At 38.2% G+C, this 15,972-nt stretch overlaps 1 protein-coding gene across 2 annotated transcripts; it reads left to right on the plus strand.

Annotated features, from left to right (window-relative positions):
• The first annotated feature begins 214 nt into the window (after positions 1-214).
• Positions 215-15,867, plus strand: pias2 (protein inhibitor of activated STAT, 2). 2 transcript variants are annotated; one of them, XM_018699425.2, is made up of 14 exons: positions 215-323; positions 1,448-1,632; positions 3,249-3,336; positions 3,455-3,505; positions 3,909-3,999; positions 4,092-4,226; positions 4,361-4,466; positions 5,275-5,348; positions 7,077-7,237; positions 8,020-8,153; positions 11,105-11,282; positions 11,609-11,745; positions 11,842-11,879; positions 12,598-15,867. In XM_018699425.2, exons 1-14 carry the CDS (start codon positions 283-285, stop codon positions 12,811-12,813), a joined length of 1,635 nt encoding a protein of 544 aa, XP_018554941.1. In that variant the 5' UTR covers positions 215-282; the 3' UTR covers positions 12,814-15,867. The 2 variants fall into 2 exon arrangements, with proteins under 2 accessions (XP_018554941.1, XP_018554872.1); XM_018699356.2 differs by having other exon boundaries at positions 217-323; positions 1,445-1,632.
• The last annotated feature ends 105 nt before the right edge of the window (positions 15,868-15,972 follow it).

Below are 15,972 nucleotides of genomic sequence, written 5' to 3' on the forward strand. Positions count from 1 at the left end.
AGGAAAGGAGATTATTTTGACTATTGGAGTGCGGCCCGAGTCGTCTAATACATCTAATACATCCCTGCGAAAGTCGGACAGATTTTCTAACCAGCATGCCAGCATTGTTTTAATCCCAGCGTGCATCGTGTCAAGTAAACGCTGCGCAGAGCTGCATGAGGCGATGAATTATACATCCGTGGAATAATAATACATCGATAAGTCGAGCACGAATGTTCAACCGCGGCCCGGATCCCCGCTGCCCGGCTGTGGCGTCACCTGGAAGTAGTCACGCTGGGCGGGATGACCGGAACAACAAGATGGCGGAGAATGAGGAGTTTCGGGTAGGCGAAAAGAAAAACACTGCTTGTGGCTTATTTCTGTCAACATATAAACATGAAGTGATATCTTGTAACAAATCGACTAGGCGGTATATGACGTCCCGAGCTAATGGGCTAAAAGGATAGGGCATTAGGCAGGAAGGTGCTCTTTTAGATCAAACCGTTGACGTTTCGGTAGTTCGCCTAAATGCTAACAGTTTAAGACTAGCCAGTCCCTCCTTGTTCGCTTGCAACAACCAGACTTTGAAGTATATTTCTGTCATAATACATATCAGAAATATCGTACTGAGCTGCATTTCTATTATGTTTTTCTTAGTTACGCTGCTGTTGTATTAGCTGAGGGTCGTTAAAGTTGTTGTGCAACCCATAAGTATTTCTAATGATATCTGTTGGAAATCGATGTCATGCTGACAGTATCACCAGAATTTAACCGGATTGCGAAAAGTTACATTTTCATCGTTTTGACAACTTCTTATCTGTATTGCACTGATACAAACAAACAAACGAAGCCGGGTTCAGGATCAGTAGAATTGTTTTTAGCTCGATCAGGTTAGTCAGTCAGTAATTTAACGTTAGTAACATCAAGGCTGATAAAAGGACGCTGGAGCCTCCAAACTAGGGACCAGATAAATTCAGTCTTTTGGACTGGAACAGCATTTATTTACCCGACTAACTTACTTATCATGTAAGTCAGTCACATGGCTACACTGTCTAATTGTGGCAGCTTCTAACCCAGAATCTAGTTTATTTACAGGGAAGCGGTGGCCACGTTCATAAACATTGGCTGTCTTATTGTGTAGCTACCATAAGAAGTCGCTGAATGCCATGAGCTGAGGTCCCACATGGGTTCATATTATATTGGCTTGTTGTCAGATTTTCATTAGAATAAGTCAGCATTAATGCTCAGGTTGTGCTTCATGTTTTGGTGTACTTATTCCACTTGGGATTTTTGCATTCGCTGAAGGGAGGCTTTACTACAGCAGTGCAAATCAAAACCAAGGATCTGTATCACCAGCATTACTCCAGGATCATAAACACACCTGACTCTGATTTTAGCACCATAAGTCACTTTTGCTCTTTGCTGAGAGGAGAGTAATCATAGTGAACACTGACATCTCTGTCAGCAGGAGTCAGTCCTGTAACACAGACTTCAGCCTGTTGACTGGTGAAACAGCCGCGTGGAACAACACCAAAACCAGCATGAATCTCCAGCAACCAGCCCCTCTCATCCCCCCCGTCCATCCTGATGTGCAGATGAAGCCCCTGCCCTTCTATGATGTCCTGGATGTCCTGATCAAGCCTTCAAGTCTAGGTCTGTACGGTTTTCTTTCTTTTTAGGTTTAAAAGATAGCACTTTAGGTTTTGCAACCATAATTTGGGGTTGGATTCATTTGATTTTTTAAAAATACAGTTGCATAATGTGAGTAGTAGTAGGCGTAGTATTATAACAAAACAAAGTATATAAGTCATACTATATAAAGTGTACCTGAGTATATAAAAATCTTTTTTTCTATATAATCCTTTCAACATTTAATAATGAAACCAAATTGTTCAGATGTGTTTAATGTTGTTAACACAACCAGCCAAGAAATGGCTTCATGATTAAAAACTATTAACTTGTAAATATGTCACTCTTACAGTTATAATCGCCCCTGGGAAACTCTTATTTTTATGAAAGCTTTGGCTCTCACTAGGGCTGAACAAGGCTGAACAATTAATCAAAATATTATTAAAATGTCAATATGGCCAAGTGCAATATCCAGATTGCAGGAGCTGCAATTTTTGATAAAGATAAAATAGGTCACAACATACCATTATAAATGAAGCATTGTGGTGTTACAGAGATGCCCTGACCTGCAAATCATATTATCCAGATGCAAGTGGGACCGACAGACCCCAGCAAACCACAGACAAAAAATAACACCATCATCACTAAAAAATAAAATTTGGAGGGAATGAAATTCAAACATTACCATTCCGACTAAAATTGTGATTCTTTGCAATTGCAATATTATTATTTTTTTCCACATCTTTTAGCACTAGCTCTCACTGTAATGGACGTGCCTGAAAACAAAACAATTGTGGACACCTTGCATCAGCCAAACACTGTTGTTCAGTGCACTTTAGATTTAATGGATATGGGGTTGTATTTTATAATTCTTCGTGAACTCACGAACTCTGTCTAATCATACATCATCTTGATGACATGAATGTTAATGACAAATCATTAGCTTGGTAATCTTTCCTGTTTCTACCATCTATTCCGTGTGATATGAACACATCATTAGTAAAGTAAACGGTTGACCAAGCATTATTGCCAGCTTTCAATAATTGACAATTTGTTATACTTGGAACCATGGATACAGCTCGTTCCTGGTCTCTCTAATACGGGCACCTATACAATCCAATCCATATATTCTTCCTTTATCAAGCTGTTTGCTTGTTAAAAATTCCTGTTTGGTGTTAATTAAGTTATATCCTTATTGGTGAGGTCAAAATCAGTGGTGGTGTTATACTGGGCTGCATTATATAAAAAATGTGCTTCTAATAACCCCCCCCCCCAAAAAAAAAAAAAAAAAATTCTTGTTTGTAAATGAGGTGGACAAAACATTAGAAACACCTCTCTGTATAAAGTTGTTTATTTCTACACAGCTGCACCTAAAACCTCAGTGATAAAGTGATTATTATCTTTGTAGGTCACTTTATGGCTGAGCTGTTGTCCCTTAAAAAGTGGTTCCACAGTGAGGCCTAGCAATAGTTAACTGTGCAATTTGTGAATTTGTTAGGTGATCATACTTTTATGTTCCTGTGTGTATTGTCAGTGTGAGTAAAGTAAAGCCAACAGTTCATGCATTCTAAGTGGACTTTATGAGTGGTGAGTCGTGATGTGGGAAATGTCATCATACATGTCCTCATTTGTGTCTTCAGGTGCAAGTACTGCACAGAGGTACCACCAAGAAAAATATTTCATCTTTGCCTTGACACCACAGCAAGTTCGAGAAGTATGCATATCCAGGTAGGACTGATTGTTCATAGCTCAGTCATTCCACTGTTACTGAGAAACTCATGGCTGTGTTTTTGATGGAAATGATAAATATGTTAATGATAAAATGTTAAGTGTCATTTGTTGACAGGGACTTTCTACCTGGTGGCAGAAGAGACTATATGGTTCAAATTCAACTGAGGTGAGAATGTTCAGTTTTCTGTGAGCAACATGCCTCAAATCAAAATGGTTTTAATATAATGTTAAACAACTTAAGGTTATTTAACATTGTAACATATAATAACATTAATTTTTTCTTCATGAATGTGTCGACATCTGTTGCCATCTCACTTGTAGACACTGCAGATGAAAATTAGCCTAAAAATCTGACACATTTACATGATGGACCTTGGTGTTCATTAATTAATTTGTGCTGTCCTTTTCTAAATAAAATAAACTTAAATTGAAACTTAAAAACACTAAACATACACTGTGGATAGGGGAAACACTTATTCAGAGAATAGCACGACAGTAGTCATCGTAACATCACATCGTGATTTTTTAAATATATATCCCAGCTCTTACATGTTTCTGTGTGTCATCAGGTTTTGCTTGTCAGAGACAAGTTGCCCTCAAGAGGATAATTACCCCAACAGTCTTTGTATAAAGGTCAATGGGAAACTTTTTCCTTTGCCAGTAAGTTGTTTTAGAGACCTGTTCCAATATAAAGCTAATCTAAATTTTGTATTTTACTATGAAGACACAAACAATATATTTTATTCCTGTAGGGTTATGCACCACCACCAAAAAATGGCGTGGAACAGAAGAGACCAGGAAGACCTCTGAACATTACCTCCCTTGTCCGACTCTCATCTGCAGTACCAAATCAGATTTCAGTGACATGGGCACCTGAAATTGGAAAAGTGAGTACAAAAACCTAAATGCGACTCTTTTAGCTTTTTTCCCCTTCTTTTTTCCTAACTTGAGTCAGACATTATGTTTGAGGACAGTAACTGTGAGCTCTCTGTTAAGATTGTGTAATCATATTGTTTTTCAGACCTATTCTATGTCTGTGTACCTGGTGAGGCAGCTGACATCACCACTGCTGCTGCAGAGGCTGAGGATGAAGGGCATAAGAAACCCAGACCACTCCAGAGCACTAAGTAACCTCAACTATGAAAACACTCCATTGTTTCCTACTAGAAGTGAAGTTAAACTGCAGCAGTTTTACCTTGACTAGGTTTTCACTAGGGATGCAAACAATTTCTTTTTATAGATAAAATGAATTTTCAGTTTAATGAAAATAATGAAAATAATCATTTGTTGCAGTCCCAGTCCAAAAAGTTTACATGACCTAAAAAGCACAAGCAATATATTTACATTCACAAAAGAAAGCAGGTTACCCAGGAAAATCAGTTTACATGCACTGTAGTAACATGGTACCTGAAAATGTATGTATATTTATTTCCTAAGTATTATTTACTTATTTTAACTTTAGTAGTGATACAGTACACTGCTAGACAGGCTCTGTAGTGAGAGAGTGAATGTGTCTAAATTTTACAAATAGTCACATGTTCAACAGTGTCAAATGTTCTGACTTCCAGAGGTCAGGTTTAAACCGCAGGCAGGATGGATAGTATGGTTTATTAATTATATTTCAACATTTTTAGGGGTGTAGCGATTTTGAAACTGAGACAGCAGCTGCAATATACATGTCCATAATCTTGTGTTATGACACAGGAAGACAGGACCACAGCCGCCACGTGTGTTTATGTGTGTGTTAACCGTGTGTGTGGACTGCACATGATTGTCTAAAATGATCACAATTATTTTTGATCCACTATGTTTATCAGTTATAAGGTGTTAAGAGTTCTGTTTGCATTTGCTATAGCTGTTTGGTTTGGCAGTTTTTATATTATTGAATGAATCTGTTCTTTTCCTCTGTACTCTCCCTTGCTCTCTGTGTTCCAGTTAAAGAGAAGCTGACAGCAGATCCAGACAGTGAAATTGCTACAACAAGCCTTCGAGTCTCACTTATGTGTCCGGTAAGTGAAACTCATGAGTGCAGTGTTTATGTGAATATAGCAAGTTTCAAACTGATAGCATAAATTCTAGTTTGAATTCTAGATCTGAATTCTTACTGTATCTGTTGTGTGCATAGTTCAAATCAGGGTAGGGGTGGGATATCAGCATGCATTACTCTCTGCCATTCTCTTTTGAAACTACCACTGGCAGGGTTTTTCCACATATGCATTACAATATCCAGCTGGGTGAAAGAAGTGGCCTGCTTGAGGTTTTTTTTCCACATTCTGATAAATATTTCCTGCCTTACAGAGTCTATTCATTCATCCATTATCTATACTGCTTATCCTTAAGGGTCACAAGGGGGGCTGAAGCCAGTCCCAGCTGACATTGGGCAAGAGACGGGACAGGTGCATCTATCACAGAGCTGGACATAGGTTGCAAACAACCATTCACATTCACACCTACGGACAATTTGGAGTCACCAATTAACCTGCATGTATTTGGACTGTGGGAAGAAGCCAGAGTACCTAGAGAGAAACTTTGCAGGCACGGGGAGAATAGATTATTGTTTTCATTGTTTTATTGTTAAACAACCCATACACAGCATGTCAGTAACAGGCGGAGGGCTGTTAACTTGTTTCTAGATTCTCAGCTTGTTTTTAAGTGAGGATTCCTTCAGTGCTCATTGTTCAGGAGGTTTTTACTGGGAGCTGAATTATCCAGAGGTCTCCTCTTCTCCAAAACAAATGGGCCAAGTAATTAAAATCAGTAAAAATACTGACAAAAGCAGTTTTCCATCAAAAAAATCACTGTTTCTCTGTGATCCTCTTCTCGGATGACTTAAAATCCAGACGTCCGGTGACAAAAATCCTTCATCTAGTTAAAGATCATAGTTATACTGCTAGAAAAAGTGACTGTGACATGACTTGAAACAATAAGAAAGTGGTCAGCTGAAAATGTTTTAATGTTAGGCCATCTGACAGCCGGCATCCTGACTGGAGATCGCAAAGAAAATTCTAATACATTACATATAAATGGCACTAAAACTGGAGACTACTCACCGTTCTTTTTTCAAAGGTAAATACAATAAATACCACTGTCCACCCTCATGCTGGTGGTGTGCCACTCTTATTTTAGATGCTTAGTGATATACAAATGTGAGTGGTGTATGTTGCTGCTTTTTGACCCAGATATGGCACATGAAAACAGGTAAGTAACTCTTCCCCTTTAGTGGCAGATACTGCTGCTGGCTAGTGGTATGTTCCTGCTCTGTGCCATATGAAAATTGCATATCACTGTTCCACCAGCAGATGTGCCAGTGTCCATTGATTAAAATGTCCGACTGAAATATACACTTGTTACATTTAATAAGTACATAAAAATGGTGTTTTGATACAATGCTGTTTGGCATATAGTTGCATTAATGGTCAAACTTTGTCCAAGGCACCATCAGTGCTTCCTGTTAGCTGTGCGGTCAGCTGTGCTAGCTTAGCCACCACAGAAATATAACATTCATTACATCAATGACCGTTTCCTACAAGTGGTTACTGTATCCAGAATGTTATGGCATTAGCTTCAACCTGCCAGTGCACAGTGGCAAATGTACTAATGACATACTGTTTTCATTTGAGCGTTCATGAGCCCATGCATCTGTCTATAAGACTTTGTGGTGTGTAAGACCTTTGTGTTAAGTTAACCATTTTCTTCAATCATTTTTTTGACTGACCTTAGTGTGTCTTGTCCTCCAGCTGGGTAAGATGCGACTGACAGTGCCGTGCCGGGCAGTGACCTGCTCTCACCTGCAGTGTTTTGACGCTGCCCTCTACCTGCAGATGAATGAGAAGAAACCAACTTGGATCTGTCCTGTGTGTGACAAGAAGGCTGCATATGAGAGTCTAATCATTGATGGGTTAGTTAAACTAATTCAGCCACTTCACACAAAACATGACCTAACAGTTGTTGCTTAGGCAATTGTACATTTAGATTTTGGTAGATTTCATAGTTAGTCTGTTAGTTGTTATGAAAGTTTCTAAAAAACTAATGAGAACCACAATAACCTATGTGTCCCTGTGCTTCATCTTTACATTTAAGTATACAGAGTGACTGGAACAAATTTACATTTTATTACATACATACATTTATTTATGTACTAGAGATGTCCTCAGCCAGTTCTAAGGTTTTATATTGGAGCAAATTTGGGCATATTTTAATGTAAGCAAAATGCATTATTATTTACAATAAAGAAATTGCAAAGTGTTCACATGAAAATAGACATAGAATGAACAAAAAAACAGGGATAAAATGCTGTAATCAATGTAATATAAGATGTAATATAAAACCTACTTGGTAATAATAATAAAGATAAGATAAAAATAAGGAATACATTAAGTGCATAACATAAAATTGTAAATAAAACCCACTGAATAATAATAATAATAATAAGAAGAAGTTAAAAATAGATAGATACAAAAATATAAGAATGCATAAAATCAAGTAAAATGCAGTATTTTAAAGTGCAACAGTGCACAACGTGCAAAGCAATGTGTCCACATAAGAACTTTGGGATGTAAAAACAGGTTAATGGATCAGAAGCTTAGATACCTACCAACAATGTCAGTCTGCTTGTGTGATCAGTTAGTGTACAATAACTGTACACTAACAGGTGATTTAAATGTTCTATTCTTTGTTCAGTTTATTCTTGGAGATCCTGAACGACTGCTCTGATGTGGATGAAATCAAGTTTCAGGAGGATGGAACCTGGTGTCCCATGAGACCAAAAAAAGAGTCAGTCAAGGTCCCCTCTCAGTCAGTTCCAAAAATTGAGAGTAAGTACATTATCTTGATGCTTTGAAATGGTCCTCCTAACAAGTATTGTTTGTGGAACAAATCCTGATAAATCTTATTCCTCTGTGCCACAGAACACCACTGTTGTCCAAAAATGATTAAAAACAGTATCGGTTAGCTACACTGTTGCTTTGGCTGACATGTTCCCTCATTACCATGAACACACACACTATAGTTTGACTCAGTCCCACAGATACTGTCCTGTTGCCCCAAATATTCACTATAGCACCAAATAATCCTCTGCTGATAATAGTTCCAGACAAATGAACTATTCTCTCCTGTTTCAGTAATGTGGCTAGTTGATTTAGGAAATTACTGAACCTTTTCAAAAATGAAACTATTGTGAGTTGTATTTATTGGTTTTTGTCTTCAGTAGAAACCAGTGGACTTGAGTGCTACAGACAGGGATAGGAAAATCAAAAAGCATGGAGAGACAGACTAACGTATTAATGGTTTTGGTCTTTGTGGAATTAAAAAAAAATCTTTATATGTTAGTGACCATGTACAATTTTAAACATAAACATCCAACAAATGACATTAACATACATCGAACAGCCAAATGAGCAGATAAACCACAAACAATGCTGTATCACACATGGTAATATACACTCCCTGCCTGTCCCTCACACAAATGCACCATGTCAACACCAGGAGTAAAGAACAAAAATAAAGAACAAGAGGAATAAAAGTAAGGGCAAACAAAATATTTGGCTTAAAACTTAAAACCACTCAAACCACTGTTGTCATAGGAGACATTTCTCAGACTTTTTAGGTTCATCAACGAGAGATGACTATTATTATTAATGATGGCCAGCAGCAACACTGGGGATGTGGATACATTTGGGCAAGACAAGGCAGTTCAGTGAGGTAATCATCACGCACAGGTGGGGTAAGCTGGCAGTGGAGGTAGTCACAGACCCGAATCAACTCCTGTCTAAAAGGGAGAGCTGGCATGGCAGGACAGATACTGACACTCTTGTAACACTCTTGGGACACTCATGTACTTTCTACTAAAATGGAGTAAATTATAGATTTAAAGATTTACAGATGATCAAACTAACATGATTAACTGACAGCTGGTAGAATGTGTAGAAAGTGATATGGTGGAGCAAATAGGTTTAAACTGTGGACTGTATGATCCTGTTACAACCAAATTCTGGGATGTCTGTGAATGAAATTTACAGAATAAATGTACTTATTTCAGCATCAACCCAGTCATGAGCAGGTATTGAAATGTTTAGCCTACTTGAGGTGTCCTCTTAGCTGGAAACTTTCCTGTTGAGAACCTAGAATGGAGATCTCCATCTGACACTTTTGCACAACTTCAGGTGGAGTTCCAGAAGCTTTCGTACGGTTGTCTTGTGATGATTTCACCAGTCTGTGTATATGTCTGTGTGTGTAATGGATTGGTATCAGCACATGTGTGTGTGTTTGTGTCCGTGTGTGTGTATACAGTCTTGTGAAAAAGAAAGTACACACTCTTTGAATGGTTTTACGTATCAGGACATAATAAAAAATAATCTGGTCTTAAAATTAGGTAAATACATCCTCAGATGACCGACACATATCACATTACTCAGTGTCGTTATTTATTCGACAAAAACTAGGACAAAGTGCAAAGCCGTGTGTGAAAAACTACCTACACCCTTACTGCTTTCAAAGGAATTAAGAGGGTAAATAGCAGCCAAGTGCTGCTGATCAAATGCCCTTGATTAATTGATCATCAGCAAGTGTGTCTACCTCTATAAAAGAAGGAGTTTTGGCACTTTGCCGGTCTGAAGCATTCAGGTGTGTGTTAGCACAATGCCTAGGAGGAGCAACATCAGCAATGATCTTAGAGAAGCACTTGTTGTGCCCATCAATCTGGGAAAGGTTATAAGGCCATTTCCAAACAATCTTAATATTTCCATTCTACAGAGGAAGATTATTCACATGTGGTAAACATTCACTACAGTTGCCAATCTTCCCAGGATGTCCCAGCAAATTCACCCCAAGGTCAGGCCATGCAATGCTTGGAGAAACTGCAAAAAACAGTTTAATGTTTTAAGTTAATAATTTAAGTTTCTGACAGTTTAATCTTGGCTGAAATTGGGTCATGCAACAGGACAATGATCCCAAACACACCAGCAAATCTATAACAGAATGGCTAAAAAAGAAAAGAGTCAAGGTGTTTCAGTGGCCCAGTCAAAATCCAGACTTCAACCTGATTGAAATACTGTGCTGGAACCTTAAGAAAGCTGTGCATAAACAAATGCCCTCAAACCTCAATGAACTGAAGCAATGTTGTGAAGAAGAGTGGACCAAAAGTCCTCCATAACGATATGAGAGACTGATAGTCAGACAGAAAACCATTACTTCAAGTTATTGTTGTTAAAGGTGGTTCTTCATTCTACTGAATCATGGGTGTAGTTAGTTTTTCACACATGGCTTCTGCATTTTGCTTTTATTTGTGCTAAATAATAATAATGTCACAGTGGAATCTGTTGTGTATTAGATTAGATTTAAATCTTTTTAGAACCTGGTAAGGACCAGATGATTTTTTATTATGTCCTGATATGTAACATTACAGAATTCAAAGAGGGAGTACTTTAATTACATTTTGCTAATTCTCTCTCAAAAAGGTAGGCTTTACATTAGTTAGGTTGGGTTTTATCATTAGAATTGTTTTGAATATTCCAATACACCTCAGATTTGTGAAATATTCAGCTGTTTGGCAAGTGTTCGCCATGTTCTGATCGTAAAGAAAAGTTTAAAACCACAATTAACCATCTTCTTTCTTCAACTTTAATTCAGGAGCAAAAATCACCCTTCAAAACTTGTGAATAATGATTGAAATAATGATATTTATTGTGAAAATTATAGATGACGACTGATATGAAACTTTTTATCGTGATAACATTTTTGGCCCAGCACTTTGTTTTTTTTGCCTCAGCTCCTTTACGCCAGCTGTCAGTGGTCCCTCATTCTACTGAACCGAGCACCACCAAGAAGGCTGATGTGATTGATCTTACTCTGGAAAGCTCCTCCTCTGATGATGAAGAGGACACAGACCCTCCACTTAAGAAACGCTGCGTTTACATTTCAAAGAACGAGGAGATGCATGCAAAGGGGTAAGGAAACACCTCTGTGTTGTTTTGTAGAATCATTGATGTGTGTACCAACCTTGTACCTAAATTTAAAACAAAAACAAACTATCATTTTTTTAATTTAATCCCTATGTATTAGCTGCTTTGGTCTAAAATATCCACAATATTTGTCAGTATTTTACATTACTGTTGCCATCAAGTGATACATTTGACAATACTGGACACCAGAATGTTTTTCAGTGTTAAATCTGGATCTGGAACACACAGTTACAGTAAGAGATTTTTAATATGGTGCAGCAGTTAATGTTTTGACATAAAGTATGTCATCAGTGTTTGCTGTTTTCTCTCAGAGTGTTGTCCTACCAGCCCACTGTGCGCATGCCAAACGTCCAGTCCCTGGACCCATCTTATCTGACCTCTACACTTGCTGACTATGCAGTCCCCTTCCACCCATCCACCCTGGCTACCATCCCCACAGACATGCAGAGTGAGTAGGATAGGATAGGATAGGATGACTGTAAGCATTGTCATTAACGTATTGTGGTACTGTTAATAAACTGTTTTTTCTGTCTCTAACCTTTAGGTCTGGATTTGTTTTCCTTAATTCAAGCAGATCCTCAGGTATGTTTGTTTTGTTAAGTGTTTTTTTTTTTTAACCGATACAAGCCGCTCTGTGCCTGATTGCTAGATCATATCAGTCTAAACCAGGAGTTACAGCAACACCAAAGAAGAGTCTCCTACTCAGAGTGGGAGAGCTCAATTTCTGTCTGTGTGAGAAGTCCATATTTTTTTCACATTTCACATGTTTAGGTTTAGTCTTTATTATTTGCATCTGACAAAATTTAGGAGTAACTAAAACTCAGTGATTCAGTAGAGATCTGTAATGACCTTTTGTTGGCTGAAACAATTCTGACTGTTTCCAAACTGGAGATATACCCTGAAAAAAACTGAGCAGTAGAGGATATGAAATGTTGATCATATGTATGTAATACATTAAACATTACACTCTACGAGCTTCTACTTCTCTTTTTTACTGTTTTCATTATAATGTTTGATTGTAGTAGCAACAAGCAAAGAGGAATTACAGTTAATTTTGTTATTTAGTTTTTCTTGTATATGGTACTGAGAGACACCAGTCAATTCATGGTTAAATATTTTTTAATACATTTTTTCCCATAGTCAATAAAATTTGAAAATGAAGATTGTAGAAACTAAGCTAGTGGATGTTGTAGTGTCAAGAGAATTACCACACACTGGATAGCAGAAGTTGTAGATAGATTCATAGATACCTTGAAGTGGGAATGGTGCTGTTTCTGATCAAATTGTTTTTCCTGCTCAGCATTATCGGCCTCAGATGTTCCTGGATAACCTGACAAGCATGCAAACTGCAGCTGCAGCCAGCACCAGCTCAGCCCTGGTCTCCTCCAGCAGCCACTATGATACCAGCACTCACGCTGCCAGCTCCATCCACGAAACCCGGGTCATCACAGGAGGTGGAGGGGCCACTGGAGGAGGGACTGACAGTGGCATATCAGATATCATTTCACTAGACTGAACAGTGTTTCACTGGACCTTTTCAGGCCTGTTTTGTGGCCTTTTTAGTCTGGACTACATGTACATGACATGTTAAGTTTTATAAGAAAGCACCCAAATTGGTATATATGAGCACTTTGATGGCCTGAACATTTTCATCAGGCATGTATCTTTTTGCCCTTTGGTTTTCAAATGCAAATTGAGTTTCATCCTGTGTGCCACAGTAGGATGATAAAAGGTTTGATGGCCAAGGACAAAGTGTGTGTCAGTGATTGCCATCTCTTTTGAAGTTCTCTAGGCTTCAAGCATATGAGAAATATTCTTGTTTAATCACATTAGGTCTAAACAAAAGGGAGTGTTTTAGCCCTAGTCTAATCTAGGATTCCCTGGTGTTTCATCTGCTACCCCTTTAGGAAAATCTTGGTCTTGCTAGATGCTCTGTGCAATTGTGTGTCAGGGAGCATACACTCAGTGGAATCAGTGGAACTGGCAATCATTTCACATTACAGAGAGTCATTTATGTCAGCATTCATATAAAGATATTGCCTTAATTAGTAGTTTGTATTTCATCATGAAGTTTCACAGTGACCTGTACAGCTAGTCAGCTCTCCATATATAAATGCAAAAATGCTTTATAAAACCTTCCATCCTCAGCTCTGCAGAGGTCTTCCTGGCACAAAGATAAATATCTGTAACACTGTAAAAAGTTTCTCCAGTGTTGGAAATACTTAAAACATTGAGCTCTTATTTATACCAATTTGTTTGCTTGCATGTACATGTAAATCTGACCTCAGTCTATTCTGGCCAGGTCAACCTGAACTGTGTGCCTCATTAGCATGGAACAGAGTCAGATTGAATAGAGGAAGAACTTGGACTCACAGCAAGATCTTGTTTTATACAACATCCTTGCATGTGAATGAATGCTTGGAAGTAGGAAGCCCCTCTGTGAATAAGGCTTGTGACTGATAAACACACCATGGATGGGGCTGTTTCTGTCTGTTTTTACAGTCTGAGTCTGATGGCTTTCTAAAGCCCTGTTTTGCCTCTTCATTCACTGATGGAAACACTGAAGGCAGGGCAGTAATTCCAATGCTTTCATTTGTTCTAACAGTTGTCACTCAGTACTTTGATGGGGCTTATTACAGGGCAGCTTTTATGTCATACCAACGTAAAAATGTGTTCCTTTAATAATTTAAATTTAGTAATTTAGTCAGAGCAATAATAATTTAACTAGTATTAGGGTAAATAAAGCTGTAAATGTAGTTATGATACTCAGTAAATGATTCCACTTGGTCCATGCCACTCTGCCACTCTGCCTTCCAAATCAAATTTCTTAACATAACATGCAAGCATGACTTTGTTTAGTTGGAGAAGGAATGGTTGAAAATGTTAGCAAATACACCTGTTTGCTTTCTTTCAGAGTCAGATGTTTAGATGGTCAGTCGCATGTGGTTAGCCTAGCTTTGCATAAAGACTGGAAGCAAGGGCAAACAGCTAGCCTGACTTGGTCAGTTCAAAAATACACCCACTGGTACTCGTTCATTAGCTTGCTGTCAATCAGAAATCTAAGAGCCACAGTGTGTGGTTTTAGGGGGAGTTCTGTGCTGTATTTAACACACAGGTATGACATTGATATCCATCTTCTTATCTCAATCTTGGGGAATTAAGTCAGTAGTGTATTTCCCAAAATATTGAACTGTTCCTTTGAGTTTTTTCACAAATGTGTGCATCAGCTTTGACAAAAGATGAGATGGTTCAGTGGATTTTGAGATAATGCAAAGTGTAAAGGTCATCCTGCCATAAATCTGACTCTCTTCCCTTCACCTAACATCTAAAAGTCCTCTAGGTAATTCTTCTCAACTCTGATCTCTCTGCTATTTTCAGCTTATGTTATATGTTGATGATGCTTTGTTTTGGTATGAGATGGAGGATGTGACATGAAAATTTGCTCATTGTCAGCTCAAAGTCTACTCTCTTACAGTTGGCAGTAAACAGCAACAGAAAGAATGATGAACAGGGCAGCTACTGTATCATAACTACATTATCAGGATGGCGTGCTGTTTATATGGACCCCCAGCCATCAGGAGCTCAATCTCAGGGACCTACACTTTGCTTTTCTGGGCTTAACTGACTCATTGAATTAAAGTACAGACACATAGAAATAACACTGTCAGCATCTGTAACTGAAATGCAGGTGGTGATGTAAAGGCTAGGCTAATGTATAATGTTTTTAGGTCATTGTATCTGTTTTATTCAGACATCATGGTAATACATTTTGATACATGTTGTGCTACGGGTCACTTCTTCCAAATTACAAAAAGAAAGCTCAGTTAGCTCCAGTGCTCTGTATTTGCCGGTATGGTTGTCTTTATGTGAACCGCTTGTGAGATATCTGTCCCTATTACTGTGGATACTTCACAGACTGGAGATAGTCTTGACTAAAATGACTGTAAAACTAAAAGTGAAAACTGTCAGAAAAACTGAAAATCCATTCATCTTCATTGTTTTGGGATGAAGGAAAAAATCTGAACAACAGACATTTCACAATCTGGACAAGTAAAACCAAAACAATCTACATAAAAACATACCACTGCTGGTAGGTGAGAAAATATGTTTTTTTGTAATTTTGGTGAGCCAGCCCCTGGTAAAACAAAGTTCAAAAACACCATGAAATTCTTCTCCCACCTGTGCAGCACCTTTACTCAGAAAAACAACATTATTTGAGAGCATTTGTGTGGAGGTCATTGTTTTGTGAAATGACTGATTAGACTTACGCTGTCTCTGTTTACCTGCAGGCAGATGTTGGTGATGTGGGGCCACAGGGTTCCGTGCCAATAGTTTATTTTATTTTTTTGGTCTCCTCATGCTTTGTAGACTTTGAAACATAAACTAGATCACTTGGATGTTTCTCTTTTGACACCATGTTAACAGACTCTTTTTTGTTTGCTTCGCACACACAAAGTTTATTGCAAAATTGTCTTTGTTTTCCTGTATCTGTGAACTTGATGCATTTTGAATTGTGGTACATGTGTGTGTGTTTTTTTATTAAAAGGTTTCTTTTTTAATTCAGCTAAAATCTGTTGCAGTTGCAAGTAGCGCATCATGAAATTGGTGGCATGCCAGTATGTCTGTATGACCCAAGTGTTGTCTCCTGGGGGCCCATCGGATTGAATGTGTTGCG

The sequence above is a fragment of the Lates calcarifer genome, linkage group LG13 (genome assembly GCF_001640805.2).
Source record: "Lates calcarifer isolate ASB-BC8 linkage group LG13, TLL_Latcal_v3, whole genome shotgun sequence".
Lineage (NCBI taxonomy): Eukaryota > Metazoa > Chordata > Actinopteri > Centropomidae > Lates > Lates calcarifer.